Here is a 16,607-nt window from a genome sequence, read left to right on the forward strand (position 1 = left end):
CAGAAGACATGAGGATGATAAAGGATATGACAGCAAAGTCAAATGCACTAATCCAGGGCACCAGGAGCCCAGGAGTCCCCACTCTCAGGACGGTGGGCAGGTGACAAAATGGTGTGGTCCCTGACAGTAAAGCTGCCTGGCTTCTCCCCAGAGCGTCTTCCCTCAGCAGGCTGTTCCATGAGGCGGGCTGTTCCATGATCCAGGGAAAGAGGGAGGGGCTACGGATCCAGCATCACTGCCCCACAGGCAGTTCCAGGGGACGGGCCGGGCCAGGGGCTGTGCTGTGGTGTTTGCTCATTTCCGGGATCACATTACCCAGGTGGCCATCACCCCACAGCCTCTGGGGTGTGACTGCTTCCCAACCTCTCCCTCTCACGGATCGCGATTCTGAGTATTTCTCAGCCCTGGATGGGCCATCGGGGTGCTTGTCTGAGATCCAGATGGAACATTCCATTCCTTAGGGGTCTGTGCAGCTCATGGCACTTGCTTACACCCAGAACCCCCTGTGGGATCCCAACGGGCAGGTGCAACAGCTTTCCAGTCTCTACCTGCCTACTGGAAAGTTCTTTCTCTGAGTCCCCTATTACTGCTCTAGGACTTGAAATCCCAAGATAACTAACTGTATGCTTGTCCCGAAAGCTACTCAGTGGTCAGCTCCAGCACTATGTCCCCCTGGCTTCAGGTGCCCCCTGCTACACCCTGGACCTGTACTGAGGCCACCCGTTCCCACTGCCCCTTCCTGGTTCCTTGCACAGTTTTTGTCAGCAGCCGTATTTACAAGCACTTTGACACCTCCTAGCCACCCAAGCCTCTCTCTGATGGCTCCTTCTTAAGGTGCCACATCCCACCCCTCACCAATCTGCACTGGGACTGGTTTGCCTGGGGAATCACCCTGACTGAAGCCTGGAAGGGAAAGGCCCTTCCTTGAGGGAGGAGGAGGGAGTTTGCCTGGTCCACAGAGGCCACCTTCATACAAAGGACCCACAGTTCAAGGCCCAGCTCTCCTTCCCACAGCAACCCCTACAGACCCTCCTGTGACCTCACCCTGAAGGAGGGTGCAGCTGTAATGAACACACCGCATGCGCCTCCCATTCCTTAACGTTCTGGCTCTGAGGCCTCCCTCACGGTGCAGGAGCACGCAGACAGGGGACAGGACGCTGGTACTCAGCACTGTGCGACCTGAGCCAGCCATCAGTGACTGTCCCTGAGCCCCAGTCCTTCAGGGAATAAAAAAGGAGCCACCCTGAGCACGTGAGCATGCAAGAGGTATATGGCCCGCGACCAGGCACACGGAGGTATGCTCAGAGAACAGGCTGGTCTGAATACCACTCCACAAATGGGGGGCAGGTGCCCGTAGCAACATCCCTTCCCTGACTCCCTCAGGAGCCCGACGGCCAGCCTGTGGTGTGGCCCGCCTACATGGTGTCTGAAACAAGTCTGCCAGTCCGCCGTGGCCCCATTCCCACAGCCAGGGAGCCAGGGAGGAGCTGAGTGCTCGTCTGGCCCATGACAGATGACCGGTGGCTGCCCCACAGCCGAGTGAGAGACTGAGTAACACATGGTTGTCCATGTTATTACAGAGACTTGAAGTTAGGCAGGTGGCGGTAGGTTCCAAGCCCCGTGTGCTGATTCTTACAAATACAGGCTAAGTTTACGAAACATCATAAACGCGTTCTTACTTTATCGTGCCCTCCATTTTTGAAGCTGCCTCATGGAACTGCTGTGAAGACAGTTTGTACATCTCGGCATTCTACAAAGAGAAAAACAGAACTGATTACCAAAGACTGAAATTTCCCTCTGGCTCCCGCATGGGAGAGACGGCGCTAAAAATCGACAGATGCTGATTTCTTGACCAGCATCAAAGCAGATTGGTGATTGATCCACAGCTTGGCTCTGGCTCCCACCACGGTAGGCCAACCACGGCTACAGAATCCCAGAGTAGCAAAGGCTGGAAGGACCAATGGGTCCTCTGGTTTGGGGGTCGGCAACCCATCACTCAAACCCGGCCTGCCACCTGATTTTCTAAGTAAAGTTTTATTGGAACACAGCCACACTCATGATTTGTTTCTGCGTTGTCAGTGGCTGCTTTTGGGCTACAATGGCAGAGTCGAGTAGTTTAAACAGCGACTATAGGGGCTGCAGAGCCTAAAATATTCACTATCTTTAGAGAAAAAGTTTACTCAGATTTGTTCTGGTCCAACCCCCATTTTATAGGTGGCCTCTGCTGCCTAGAGGTGAAGCGACTTGCCCAAAGCCACCCAGCAAATAGCTGTGCCAGGACTGGAGCCCAAGCATCGGATTACCAGCTGGGTGCGGACTCTGCTGCCTGCCGTGACCACCACACTCCTTGGCATGGTGGCTGTCTGTCCAGAGCTGCTGAGTGGCTCCAAAGGCATGCCCTCCATCCTTCCTGAGGCTACCTAGTAAATGTGCACGTGCAGAACCAGACTGGTGTGGAGAACAGTCCGGGCCTGCGATATGACAAAGCTGGGCTGAAGCCCTGGGGCCATCACAGCATGACTCCGAGTGAGTTGTTCCCACTTCTTTAGGTCTCAGAGGCTCAGAAGCCAGCACTTGCCACTGGTTTCCAGAAGAGACGACCGCAAATGCCCGTGCTAACCCCACCTGCCACCACACTCCTGGGGGAGCACCTTGAAGCTCACAGTGAACAGACTGACTTTTTGCAGCAGGCTGTCTCAAGGATGAAACCCCAGAAGGCGGCCCAAGACGGGCGGGCAGTCAGACTTTCGCCGTGAGGGTGAGGAGATGGCACGGATGCCATGGGACGCCCGCCTACCCTGTGCAGGCCTGGGCCAGACCTTTCACAGAACCCGTGTGCGAGGGCTGGTTTTTCCCATTCTACAGGTGGGTAAAGGGAAGCTTCCGGCTCGGGGCGCCTCCCACAGGCACAGTCCTTACAAGACGCTCGAGTGGCAGGGAAAGGGACCCGGAAGTCACAGAGCCATGCCCTGTGTGTGTGTCAGACTCCGAGCCTGGCTCTCCCCACTCCACCATGCACAGAGATAGCCTGGCCCAAAAGGAACGAGTTGCTCCTTCGACAAAATTGAAGAGATGACAGGTGCTCAGATCAGAGCCATGCAGGGGATGTGCCTTACCCTCAAGGCACCCCGTCGGCCATCTGTAGAGAACGTAACCGAGGCAGGGGTGGAAAGCACCTCTCCTAGAAACCTGCAGGGTACTGAAGGCAGAGTTTGGGTGGGAACCTGGCCCTCACTCCCATTCTGGTACCTGCCCCTGGGAAGAGCCAAGGGGGAGGGGCCGCAGAGGGGTGTGTGCCTGAGGGAATGCCTGGGGCCCACATCAGGAGGAACCCAAGTACCCGAATTCTGCCTTGGGCTGTGCTGGGGCGAGCCCAGGGCTGGGCCTTTCACCCCCCCAGCTGCTAAGTGAGCCTGGGCAGGTCCTCAGCTCTGAACTAAGGAGGTGCCCATGCCTCTCTCCAGTGGCCCTAAAGCACAGCAGATGAGAAATGGGAACCCTCCCAGCATGACAGGCACAGAACACATAGGGGTTCTCCTGCCCAACCTCCTGGCCTGCAGGTCTGTGCTGACTCCAAGCTGTCCCATGTTTTCTCTCTGGAGCCCTGATGTTCCAGCCAAGAGATTATGATTTTGCCCCAACGGGTCTGACGTTCGACCACCATGGACTGTCCTGGGTGTGGGAGAAAGGCCACAAACGTGAATCATCTCAGGGCCTCTCCTCCCGCTCCACGCAGATGCTCTTCTGTGACATCCTTGATGGGGATCATTTATATTCAGTCTGAACCTTCCATTCACGGGCCCTCACAGGAAACCACATGGTCCGTAGGCCCACATTGTAATCTTCACTTTGGCACAAGCTGTGTTCTTTGGGTGAGTCACTCACTTCCTAGTGGTAAGACAGGGCTCCCACTCCATCACAGGGTGGCTCAGATGGTCCTGAGGGGTGCCGGGCTCACAGTGCCCGCCCTGTCCGTTGCAGCCACTGTCATAGCACCATTGAACTTTCTGAGGCCAGCGTGGGCCTTAGTAAGCTCTCCATTCACTCTGATTGGTTCTCTTTGCCACAAGACGGTCTCCGGGCTCAGGCCTTCTCCTCCTTAGAGATGTGTCAGGCCACTGTCTCCTAGGCCTGGGGGCTGCCAGTGGCCCTTCCCAAGGGAGTTCCCACAGCCCAGACGGGCTGACAGGACCCTAGTGGCTCTCTGCTGCTCCCACATCTCCACGCACATGGCCCGGTCAGGGTGAGCTCAGTAAGTCACTGAGTTGCCTACGAGTGCGGACTGAACGTGCGGTCAGGGAGATTTGTCACAGGAAGTGCCCACAGGCCAAGAAGTGGTTGTGATTACCCCGCTGCAGCTTCCTCTATTGTCTCTCAGAGTGACTCAGAGGAATTCCCCTTCCTGTCGCACCCGCCCTCCCCGCCATCTCTGCCATGTCATCTGCCTGAGCAGACCCCGGGACCACGCAGCACAAGGGCGTCCCCTGTGCGGCTCACCTGACACATGCAGGTTCTGGTCCACACCTTGGGACGGCTGCACCTGCCTCTTGTGTCCACCAGGCCTTCCTGAGGCTGCTGGCGCGCACCCTGCAGACCCCTGGACCCTACCACCGTTGAGGGGTTTCTCTAAGGACTGGGGCCACGCGTGTTCACACCGAGCACCCGCTAAGTGCCAGAGGATTCCAAGACAGGCACGCCTGCCCCCAGCCTCCTGGGGCTCCCAGACAACACCACGTCACGATTACAACGGGCCGCTCAGCCAACTGTCCCCGGTGCTGTGGGGGTACCAGGAAGGACAGTCTGACGGAGGCCATCCGACTGGCTTCTTGGGAGCTGGCACCTGAACCAAGGCCTAAAAAAAAACCTCTTTTTTATAAAATAGCATTTTTGAAAAAAATAATACACATAGTTTAAAAAGGCAAAAGCAGAAAGGGCAGAGGGTAGGAATGTCATGACCAGCAAGCCGTGTGGCCAGCCCGGCCCCGGTGCTCCCCCTCGTGCACAGGGTCCGTGAGCTGGTTGCCCGTGCATACCCACAGCACCGCTCATTTCTTCCCTTCCCAAAGGCTTCGCCACTTTACCCGCTGAACGGTACTCCACAGCAGGTCCCGCTATCACGGCATCCTCACCTCTGCACGTGACTGAGCACATCCGAATAGTGCACTCTAGAAGTGAAACTCTCGGGTCAAAGGGTACATCCGCTTTTACTAAACTGAGTCTCACACGGTGAGCAGAAATAAGCCAATGATGGGGAGGGGGGCGGTCCTGTAAACAAGGGAGAGTGAGGGGCGCCACACAGTAGATGCTCCAACTGGACCAGGAGCAAGGGAAGGGGCTAGAGACAAAGACAGCCCGGGACCTGGGGACCCGGGCGGCAGGGGGGTGGGTCTCCACTGCAGGCTGGGAGCCTAGACCTCAGCCCACGGGTTTTACTTTTACGTGGGGGAGTGGCAGGGGAGATGTGTGTTTCAGAGAAAACATTCTGGCAGCCATGTGGACGATGGAGTGCAGTGCCAGCAGGGAGCCTGGAATTGCCTGCCGCGATCCCACAGGGGCCTGGGGAGGCCGCAGCGCTGTCCTGAGAGGAGTGCTGTCACCCACTGGTAAGTTGCGGGGAGAGCACTGCAAGTGCACTGCATTGAATCCCCGCACGTCTCTGAGGACCCAGGGATCGTGAGTCATTATTTCTGGATGGTTTTTCCTCCCTGTTAGATCTTCAGATTCCCAAATTTTGGAATCTCTTCCTCTACCCTATACACAGCTGCCCCTCCCCCTCCTCCTCCAGCTGCTCCATACGCACATCTGAAACCAGAAGACCTGATCTCCATTAATTAAATCTGCCATTAAAAATTAAATAACGTGAGTAAGAAGGTGTGAGTGTTATCTCTATGGGTTTCAAAAGTCACAGTGTTTCTTCAATTACTTCCCAGGCAGTTTTCATATTTCATACTGTCTGATTTCTCCAAGGGCCTGGGTTGCGAGATCAAAAGAGAGCGTGATGGTGAGAGGAGGCACAGCGAGAAGGCTCAGAAGGGGACGACAAGGAAACATGTTGTGGGCCAGAGAGGCAGTCCTGCTGCCCCCGCTGCGGAGCCATGAGGGACCAGAGCGGGGCAGGGTTGGGACCGGGGTGGGGGGGCTTGCACTAACCCACTAGCCTGGCAGAGGAGCGAGGGGTAGCTGTCCTGGAACAGAAGACAACAGAGGTCAATGTGATGGTCAGCAGGGGAGTGGCTCTTGGGCTTGAAACCCCCCTCGGGGCCACGCAGACATGCACCCAAGGAACAAGCATTCATAAGTCACCTACTGCGCGTGGGCCTCGCAGTGTGTCACGGGAGAGCATCTATGAGGCATTTCTGTCAGACAGGAAAGACTGAATAAAGGTCCAAGGACCATCCCAGGAACAAGGGAGGCAGCTGGGGCAGCAAGGATGGGTATGGGCCCTGGAGTCAGAACCCAGTCCCTACAGCAGTACAGCACGGGCCAGCATCCAGCCCTCTGGTCTGCCCCTCAGCCTCTCCTTTGTAACATGAGAACAGCAACAGGGCCTCCTTCATATGGTGTGTGGGAACTGGTAGAGATGCCAATGAAATAATGCACATAAAGTGCTTAGAACAGTGCCTGGCACAGAGTAAACGCTCAATAAATATTTTGAGAACTTAACACCCAAACGTGTATTAACCAACAAAGACAGCTGGAAGAGAGATCTGGAAATAGTGAAAGAGTGAGGAAGTGTACCTGAGGATGTGAAGTCCACGAAGGGAGGGGTTTTCACCTGTTCTGCTCACTGATCTATCCCAGGGTCTCTATCAATGCCTGGTACATAGTAAGCCCTCAATAAAAATTGGGTGCATAAAAAGTAGAGGTCGGTACCACTAGAAAACATGTGAAAACACAAGCGGGATGTGGTCATTTGTTGAGTCAATCGAGAAAGTTTGCTGAACTGGGGCTCTGTGCCAGGTACCCTGCGGGCACCGAGGAGAGCACCATACAATCAAATGGGGACACGTCACCCACAAGGTTCACTGGGATTACTCAGGCCAGGCGCTGTAGCCAGGACTTCCAAATAGGCTGGCCCCTTCTTGCCTAGAGCAGTGCTTCAAGGTAGGAATGTGCACCCTTCTGCCACATGAAGACACAAGGCTCAGAAAAGCCAAGGATCACACAGTGGGGGCCGGAAGTTCAAGGGAAAGAGACAGCACCTGAAAACGGGTCTATCAGCCTCCCACTTCGTACCATGTCCTTCCCTCTGTGCCTAGCTGACCCCCCAGAAGAAATTTAACAAACCAAAGGCCACGCAGACAGGATTCAAAGCCAATGTGTGGTTACATGTAGAAAAACGTGAAGCTTAGGATCCTGGCTGTCCAGAGCAGGGAAGATCGCCAGCAAAATTAGTGCAGACTGTGGAAGGGCTCAGACGTGAAGGCTTAAAAAAATATCCCAGAATCGGAGCGGAACAGAGTGAGGACAGGAGAACCCCATGCCAAGGCGCTGTCAACGTGGCTGAGGGCCGGTCATCCAGGGAGACGTGGAAATCACCGGCCTAATTACCAAGCTTCTCAAAGCTCGCAGGAATGCTAAATTTTAAGACGAGTGAAAAAACTTAATGTATTCAGGATGTGAAGAAATCTCTGACTTGAAAATAAAATAAAATTAAAAAAAAAAAAACACAAAGAAGAAATGCATGTGAATCTTCTGTGAAGAGTCCAAAGAGTCAACACAAAAATTTCTGAATCTCAGGACATGTGATCAGCAACACAGTTGGTAAAGGAATGGAAATACAGTTTTGTTAAATGGCTAAACAGCTGGTTCTTGGCTGTTTATGAAGTCACACGACTACATCTTTGTCTCTTCCCCTGTTCCTGGGTACCTACCAGCTCCGACTCTGCCGTCATGTGAAGAAAGGACCCCTCTTTCCAGACTTGCTCTGGCACTTACCCTGGATGGTGGTGCACAGACAACGCTCTTTCCCTCCACTGCTGCACTCAGCAATGTCCATCTGGGATCCTTCAATGCTGGAGCTCCTTCCTCCCATGGTCCCCTCACTCCTAGGCCATCTGACTGGTCATCTTTGGTCAGGCCACACCCAAGGCCTCCCACCGCCCCCAGGACGGCCCTGACTGGGATACTCCTGCACCGCCCCCCGTCCCCCCCCAGGACGGCCTTACCTGGGATGCTCCTTCCATTTCTAGGACAGCCCCACCTGGGATCCCCCCCACCCCATATCCCAGGAGAACCCTACCAGGGATGTTCCCTCCATACCCCAGGATGGGTGGACCTGGGATCCTCCCTCCATCCCCCAAAAGAGCCACAAACCTAGGGCTCCAACCTCAGCTGAGCCTTCCACACAACTTATAATTCTCCATAACAGCTATCCCAACCTTTTCTCGAATTCCGTACTGAATTCCTTACCTTGAATTCCTGCTATGGGCAGAGGACTGTGTCTCAACTTCAGAGACCAGTAAAGCTACTGCTGGGCACCAACAGGAACATCTCCCCCAGTACCAAACGTGCCTGTCTATGCCCATGAGCCTTTGCCCCCAGAGCAGAGTCCACCATCCCGCCAGGCTCCTGGGTTCCAGGGTCCACGGTGGCATGGGAAGATGGTTCCCTCTCTCTGTGCCTATTACTTCTTGGTCCCATGGGGAGAATGCAGACCCATATTTCACGGGTGCTCTGAGGGTGCAGTGAACAATGGGTTCAAGGTCACCCAGCATGTCAGGGCTCGTCTACTTCTTCCATTCATTCCACCAATATTTACTGTGTGCCTACTATTCACCAGGCCTTGCTGTGCAATCAGAGGGCACAGCAGTAAACAAGACATGAGAGCCTTGCCTTCACAAAGCTAACAATCCAGAAACAGGAAAAACGAGAAAACGATTCTACTCAGAAGTGCCATAAAGGGACACGGCAAGTTAAGGGAATAAGGAGCATCAAGCTGGGGTGGGGGCTATTTTAAATAGGTTGGTCCAGGCCTCTCTGCTGGGGTGACTTGGGGTAGATGTGATGAGGGAAATAGGATTCGGGGAGGTCCTAAGGTGGAGCTACACTTGACGGGTTCTCGGGAAAGCGAGGGGAGCATGGCTGGAAGACGTTCAAGATGAGAACAGATGCAGGGAAAAGACAGGAGGGCTTGCAGGAAGCCACTAGAGGTTTGATCGGGGGATGATATGATCTGATTTCCACTCTGGAAGGATCACTGGCTGCAGTGTTACAAAGAGGTTACCGGGAAGAGAGAATGGAAGCAGCCAGGCCGCCTGGAGGCCCCTGCAGGGCCCCAAGTGAGCCAGGGATCATTTCCTGAGGATGTGACAAACGCGACCCCACACCAGTGCTGGAGAGTCAGCCTTGCCCTTCCGTGTCGGCCCTGCAGAGCCGGGAACCTTCAAGAGACAACCCGCAGAGGGGTCGAGCAGGCTGTGAGGGTATGAGCCAGGGGCTCAGGACGGTAGCTGGAGTCTAAGCGATGAGTCCCGTAGCTTTGCTGCAGAACCCCTTCAGTTAGTCCCAGCTGAGTACTGGAATTCTCCTCGGCCCCGGGTTCCATCAACAATACGACCCCAGTCTCGTTTCCTCTGTCCTTCTGTCTGGCAGTCTGCTTCCTGAGCTCCCCTCCTCTTCACACCTCCTGTCTCATTCCCTCATTACGCCCACCCCCCACATTTCCTGCACTGACCACCACCACCACCACCTGCCCAGTGCCTGCAGGAGGACCAAAGATCACCTCTTCTTCCTCCTGGGGTCCCTGGATGGAGCCGGCAATCAGATGTGGGTACCTCTGCCTCCTCGTACCTCTCGAGGCCCTTCTGTTCTCCGTATTGTCCCTGCTCCTGTGTGTCCATTATTATCTTAGGCGAACGCTCATACACCACACCGGTCCCCCTGCTACTACTTTCTCCCCTCTCAGCTTACCCTCCACGCCGCTGGGGGAGCCATCCTTGAATACGCCTTTCAGCTTAAACCTCTTCGTGTCCCCCACTGTCTGCAGAGTGGCCTCCGACTCTCCCTTTGAGACTGCCCTCCCTAATGACTGACCTTGGAGCTGCCCCTGGGGGGCTCTGCCCTTTCCCTGCAAGGACTCGTCATCTTTCAAGCCTCCGTCGTGTTCTTTGTATCACTTCTCCTGCTAGTTCTTCCCTGCCCACCTGAGATACTCTGGTTCATGTTGTGACACCCAACAATGTCCCCTCTGCTGGACCATGTCATTCCTCTCTCACCTCCCAGGCAAAACTCACGTTTCCCTTCTCGGTGCTCTGTACCACGCCTTGTGGTGGCATTTCCCACAGTGCCCTGCAATCCTCTGCTAACATGCCTATTGCCCCAACTTGGGACTGGGAACCATGTAAGCCTGGGGTCAGCTTTTTGACTTCATTGATCCGTACTTCAAGAATGCAGAGGTCTTATTAGTCAGCTTGCTCTGGACCTTGCACATCTCCAAACTCTGTCTTCCCGATCTCCTCTGGCCTGAGGGGGCCAATGACTCTCTAACTGGCAGGCCTCCAGTCCTGGGCCTAGCCTCCTGGGATCCGCTCTCATCACCGCTGCAGCAATAGTCCTGAAACAACACCCTGTCACGTCGCTCCCCACTTGCGCCCTTCCCCTCCTCCACCAGGGTGCCTCCATCCTGCCCCTCCAGGCACCCCCTCATTCCCTGGACACTTCCATGTCCTCTTGCCTAACACACGTGGCTGGCTGCTTTCTGAAACTTGCAAAGGTGTGACCCGCTAATTAGAGTGTTGTGACAGTGGCTGTAGGTGAGACCCTCCTGGAAGTATTTGCATTTGTGAAAAGTCAGAGAGAAAAGATCTCTGTCACTTTCTGCTCTGCCATAATTAAGAGTCGAAGGCTCGGAGCTGGGTTTTCGGGACCGTGCCTCTTCTCCTCTGTGTGTTTAGCTTAGCCCCCTAGCATTTTAGGGGTATGTGTGTGTGCACTGCTGTGTGTGACTGGGGGTGGGATTTACGACCCTCTGCTTACAAGGGGTGAAGAAACAGAGCCTTGGGCACCTACGGACATATATGTACACACACACGCACACACGCACACACACACTGTAAAGCACTAGATAAACGTAAAGCTGTGTTAATTGGCAATAACTACACAAGTTTTTTAGAATTTTGATTTACACTGAATACTAAACATTAGCCAGCGGACCTCTGGATGATTGGTGATCTTGACCTAAGAACTTCTCTCTTATTTTTCAAAAATTGTTTTTCAAGTATAGAGCTGCAATATTATATTGGTTTCAGGTATACAAATAGTGACTTGACATTTATATAGATTATGAGATGCTCACCATGATAATGCTAGTTACCATCTGTCACCATACAAAGTTGTTACAAATCACTGACTATATTCTATATGCTGTACTTTATGTCCTCATGACTTATAACTGGAAGTTTGTACTTCTTAATGTCCCCCTTTCCTCTGGCACCTATCAGTTTTCTGTATTTATAGGTCCTCTTCTCCAAGCGCTGATTTTCATTAGGTGGAGCCAAGATGCGTCTGGGTGGGAAGACGCACCCCTTTGGAGTCCCTGGTAATCTACCAGGTGACCCAGGCTGGAAAGAACAAAAGCAGCGTCCCCACGGGACACACACACAAGGTGCGTGGCCTATGGTTCCCTCAGCGCTGCCCTCATCCCCTCTGGCCTGGGGTGGCCAGTGACTCTCTACCTGGCAGTCCTCCAGTCCTGGGCCTGGCCTCCTGGGATCTGCTCTCATCACTGCTGCAGCAACAGTCCTGAAGCAACACCCTCTCACATCCAGGACCACAGCCCCACAGGAGTCTGTCATGACTGTGCAGGGATGACTGCACCCACAGTCCTCACACACAAGCCGAGTGATGTGCAACAGAAAGGGCCAGCCAGAGGTGCAGGGTCGGCTCCTGCTTGAGAGGCTGCAGGGAGGACTCCGCGTTAGAGGGTAAAGGAAGGGACCAGGAAACAGTGAATTCAGAGGAGTGGGATTATTCAAGAAAACCTGCCTGACAGAAGTATGATAAACCGTTGAAGGCAAGAAGAGCAAAGCTCCGTTTAAAGTAGCAGGTGGAAAAGATGTTTTTAACATACCTGCGGTCTGCAGAAGGTTAAGTGTCTACCCAGACCCAGGGCCCGTGCGGGAAACCCTGGAGCCAGACTGAGGCCAGACAGTAGACGTTGAAGGAGAAAGGGAAGCAAAGAGCTTTAAATGGTGGCTAAATACAGAACAGCATTTAACCTAGATGGACAGAAGCCACGTGAGGGTAGACAAGGAGGGAATTCGGCAGCGTGCTTGCCGTAAATGGGACTGACAAGGTCATCTACCGCCGTAATCACTCCACTGGCAGCCTGTGGAAGGAGGCAGGGCCGTCCAGCCGGGCTGTGGCGCCGCTGGTCAGTTGGTCCCTACATGTGCAGCAACGTAGCCGGCTAAACGAAGGTGTAAACAGTTGGAAAATGAAATGCAGAGCACAAGGGGAAATAAACGGAATAAAAAACAAACGAAGAGACGTGAATCGTAGCTCCGTTTGTGTGACTTCCTGGTGAGCCGACCCTGAGGGAAGCTACAGGCTCTGGAGGCTGTGAACAGTCATTGCAAGGGAGAGCAGTAGAGTCAAACTCCAGAACACAGCCCCACGGCCGGGACGCCGCTGAGGCTGGGAATCCTGCCGGCCTGCTCAGGACCTAGCACATCAGGCCTTCGGGGGCCGCGCGCTCGGGCCACAGCGGCGTTAGCCAGATGTTTCTGCTCTCTGTGCTGATCCTTAAAGTTCCAGCCCAGCAGAACGACAGACGCAGGGTTCCCAGTGGGGACACCGCGCTCGGCAATTCTCAGCATTAGGAGACTCTCAGCCCTCCGTGACGGAGGCTGGCCACACTCCTGAGAGCGGGTCTCAGTCACTCTCTGAGGACTTCCACAAGAGAGAAGTCCCCCCGTCCCTCCAGGCAAGTCTGGACCCCTGGCTCTCAGCTTCACCTCCACCCGGTCTGTCTGAGGCAGCGGGGCAGGATAAGCCTTGCTAATCAAAGGATGGCTCGTGAACCAGCCAGAGCTGCAGCATCGCCTGGGAGCTTATTAGAAACAGGGAATACCTCAGGCCCTGCCCCACACCTGCTCTTTAGCGAGCTCCCAGGTGATCTGTGCGCATGTGACGTTTGAGAGGCACAGGTGTGCAGGAGGTGGGCCTCCGGTGGGCTTTGTTTCAATAGCATTCTGTTAATTGTTTTAAAAACTTGAATGCCCTTGGTTGGGTCCTGCCCTCCTTAGTTCAGCATGGTCCTTCTACGTCTCTGTGGCTTTATACCTACAGCTCGGTATACCTGAATTCTCTCTCACTGGGCTTCTGAAGGCAGCTACACCGGGGCCCCTGGCTTCGTGTTTACACTCTAGGCCCGGAGTCCTCAACCCTGGCAGCACGTCAGAATCACCACAGCAACTTTATAAGCATAAGGCCTGGGCCCACCCCCAGGGAGTCCGATGATGCCTGGGCATCAGCATTTTAAAGCTCTCCCAAGGGATTCTCAGGTGCAGCTAAGGTTGGCAATCCCTGTTCTAAGGTCAGGGAAACCTGAGCTGAAAACACGAGATTTGACCCTGGCCTTGCCACAGAACTCTTTCCATGCCTTTAGCCACGTTACTTAACCTCTCTACCTTGGTTTCCTCGGCTCCCCAGTGAAGACAGTAACTACTTGGTAGGCGGGTGCCTCCCTCAAACGAATGCCATAAGGGTGAAGGGAGACAGTGCAGGAGAACCTGGCACAATGCCAGGAGATGCAATACACACTCGGTAAATGTCAGCGCCTACCGGGACCGCTTCACTCTGGTGGTCTTACAGAAGGAACTGACCCCCTGGTTATGGTGCCGCAGAGCCTTCTCTTAGCAGCACCCAATCCTTCCTCACATGGCATGTTTCACACACTCCCCCAACCTGTGGCCCGCTCTTTGTGGGCCTTGGTTGACAGATGTTGCAGAATGGAACTTGAGTCCAAGGTGAGTTTGACCAGGAAGACTGCTGCCTCTTCTCTCAGACAGATTACACCTGCAGGAACACGGTCTTAAACTACAGGCGCTTTCGGGAGGATTCCATGCGAGTCAATTCTTGTTGGTGGCCTCTTTGGCATTCATTCCTTTTCTCCCTCTCCCAAGCTCCCAGTTTCCCTTGAGGAATGCATACGGTTTCAGGGAAGCGGACCACAACTTCAGATCTGGGGGTGGCAGGGTGTGACCGAGGTCGGGCCAACCAATGCATGCCAGTGGCCTAGCCACAGGGCTGGGGAGTGACCTAGGATGGTCCTGCCAGAATGAGTGAAACTTGCGGTGAGGCTGGATCTCTTGCTCTGGGTGGCCAGAGGGGGGCAGACCCAAGGGAGCCAGGGAAAAATGGGCGGAGTCTGTGGACGAAGTCCCTCATAGACTCCGCACCACTCTGGGTCTCTTGTTTCCTGATGGGTTGAGCCAGTTCGAGTCTGGCTTTTTCTTTCTGGAGGGTGAAAGTATGCATACATCACGACCACTCTGCCACTGCTAAGCTATATCAGCACCTACTCTGAGCCAAGTGCTGCGCTGGAGAACTTACAAACAATATCTCATGTGCCAAGGTTACAGAGGTGCTAAGCAAAAAAGGCTAGAGAATTAGAATCGGATCGTTCGAAATGCACGTCACACTGAGCTTAATGTCAACAAAAACTCCCAGGTCTTTTCCACACATGTTGCTACAAAGCACTTGTGCAATAAGTTTTGTGGAGCCAAGTGAAAAAAAAAAAGCCCACCATTTGTTCTGGCCAAATTTCAATGTAAAAATTTACCAAACAGCCAATTTAGTGAATGCGATTTGGTGAGATCTTCAGAGACCGATTTATCACCATGTTGGTCAGGACACTGTTGGTTGCAGATAGTGAAAAATTAGACTCAAACTGGTCTGGGTGCTAATGGGAACTGCCGGCTCATGTTAACTGCGGTCCAGTGCTGTTTTAGGTAAAAATCAGGTGGCTGAACAAGGTCACCAAAAACTTGGTTGCTTTCACCTCTCCATTCTGCCTTTTCTACATTGCCTTCATCCTAAGCCCGGTTCTCCTCATGGTTGCAAGGTGGCTGCCACCAGCTTCTAGGGGCCCCACTCTCCCTTGTTGACATAGAGCAGGAAAATAGAACAATTAGTATGCGACACAAGGGCACTCCCACTAACAGGGAAAGGGAAGGGAAGGAGCAAGAAAAGATGCCCTGCTCTCTGAAGCCCACAGAATCCTCTTTCTCCAAGGACCCCAAAGTTTCCTTCTGTCTTTTGGGCCTACACTGAGTCACTCTGATCTGAATGAACCACGTGGATCTAAATGAACCACGAAGGCCAGGGCAGTGAGATGTGAAGATCAACTTAAGCCAATCAGGGGATACATTAGACTTGACACTGGGCTCACCTCATTCAGTAACGCACAGGCTGTATCGACAGGAAAGGATGGCATCCGAATGGAAATCCAGCCACTACCACCAAAAGGAAGGAAAAGTAGATTTTGGGCAGCCCCAAATAGCAAATGTTTTTGACCGTCATTCAACACATTCACTATTCATCAAGCTTTGGGTAATTTGCAAATCTGACGAGTGGGCGTTCTATGTCTTTAAATCACTAATAAAAATGTTGACGGAGGTGGGAATGAGGAGAACTTTCAGCGCTGACGTTGATCCATTTCTTAGCATCTTTCCAATATGGTAATTTAACCTATCCCAAAGCAGCCTGATCATCTTAACATGTAGCCACCAGACCCAACACAACATCATCTGCCCTCACCAGACACTGCACAGAAGTACAGTGACGGAAAATCCAAGCCACTTCCACAATCTAAGATTTCAGATGTCCCTAAAGGAGATGATGTCAGCCTGAGTGCTGATGTTGCTCGAAACCCTGTCTGCACATCCAGTTGCCCGCCAGTCCCAAATGCCCTGCAGGTCCTCAACATATACATGCCCGATGCGCTATTTCCTGGTGTTCTGACATCATTTATTGAGAGGAAATCCACATAACAGAAAGTTAACTCTCTTATATTTTGTTTTAAGTTTATTTATTTCTTTTGAGAGAGAGTGTGAGCAGGGGAGGGGCAAAGAGAGAGAGAATTCTAAGCAGGCTCCACACTCAGAACAGAGCCTGACATGGGGCTCAATCTCGAGAACCGTGAGATCGTGACCTGAACCGAAATCAGGAGCGAGGTGCTTAACTGACTGAGCCACCCAGGCGCCCTGAAAAGGAACTATTTTCAAGTGACCATTTCAGTGGCATTCAATATAATCACAATACTGCACAACCATCATCTCTAGGGACACGCATATGCATATATTTCAGTCCCAGTTTTCAGTGCTTTGGCATATATACCTAGGAGTGGAACTGGATCACATGGTGATTCTGTGTTTAAGTTTCTGAGGAATTGCCAACTTGTCTTCCACGGTGGCTGAACTATTTTGCATTTCTACCAACAATGTACAAAGTTACAATTTCTCCACATCATCACTAACATTTATTATCCTTTAAAAAAAAAAAAAAAACAGGGGTGCCTGAGTGGCTCAGTCAGTTAAGCGTCTGACTTCGGTTCAGGTCATGATCTCAGTTTGTGAGTTTGAGCGCCGCATCAGGCTCTGTGC

At 53.2% G+C, this 16,607-nt stretch overlaps 1 protein-coding gene across 3 annotated transcripts in view; it reads right to left on the bottom strand.

Moving 5' to 3' along the window:
- The window catches only part of CHCHD6 (coiled-coil-helix-coiled-coil-helix domain containing 6), a 251,531-nt gene that overhangs the window by 45,915 nt on the left and 189,009 nt on the right, over positions 1 to 16,607 (bottom strand). For all 3 annotated transcript variants that reach the window (XM_006929038.4, XM_019825159.2, XM_045052045.1), the window contains exon 6: positions 1,680 to 1,750. In XM_006929038.4, coding sequence (XP_006929100.1) covers positions 1,680 to 1,750 — 71 coding nt within the window. The remainder of the gene's footprint in view (positions 1 to 1,679; positions 1,751 to 16,607) is intronic.

The sequence above is a fragment of the Felis catus genome, chromosome A2, assembly GCF_018350175.1.
Source record: "Felis catus isolate Fca126 chromosome A2, F.catus_Fca126_mat1.0, whole genome shotgun sequence".
NCBI classification, from domain to species: domain Eukaryota; kingdom Metazoa; phylum Chordata; class Mammalia; order Carnivora; family Felidae; genus Felis; species Felis catus.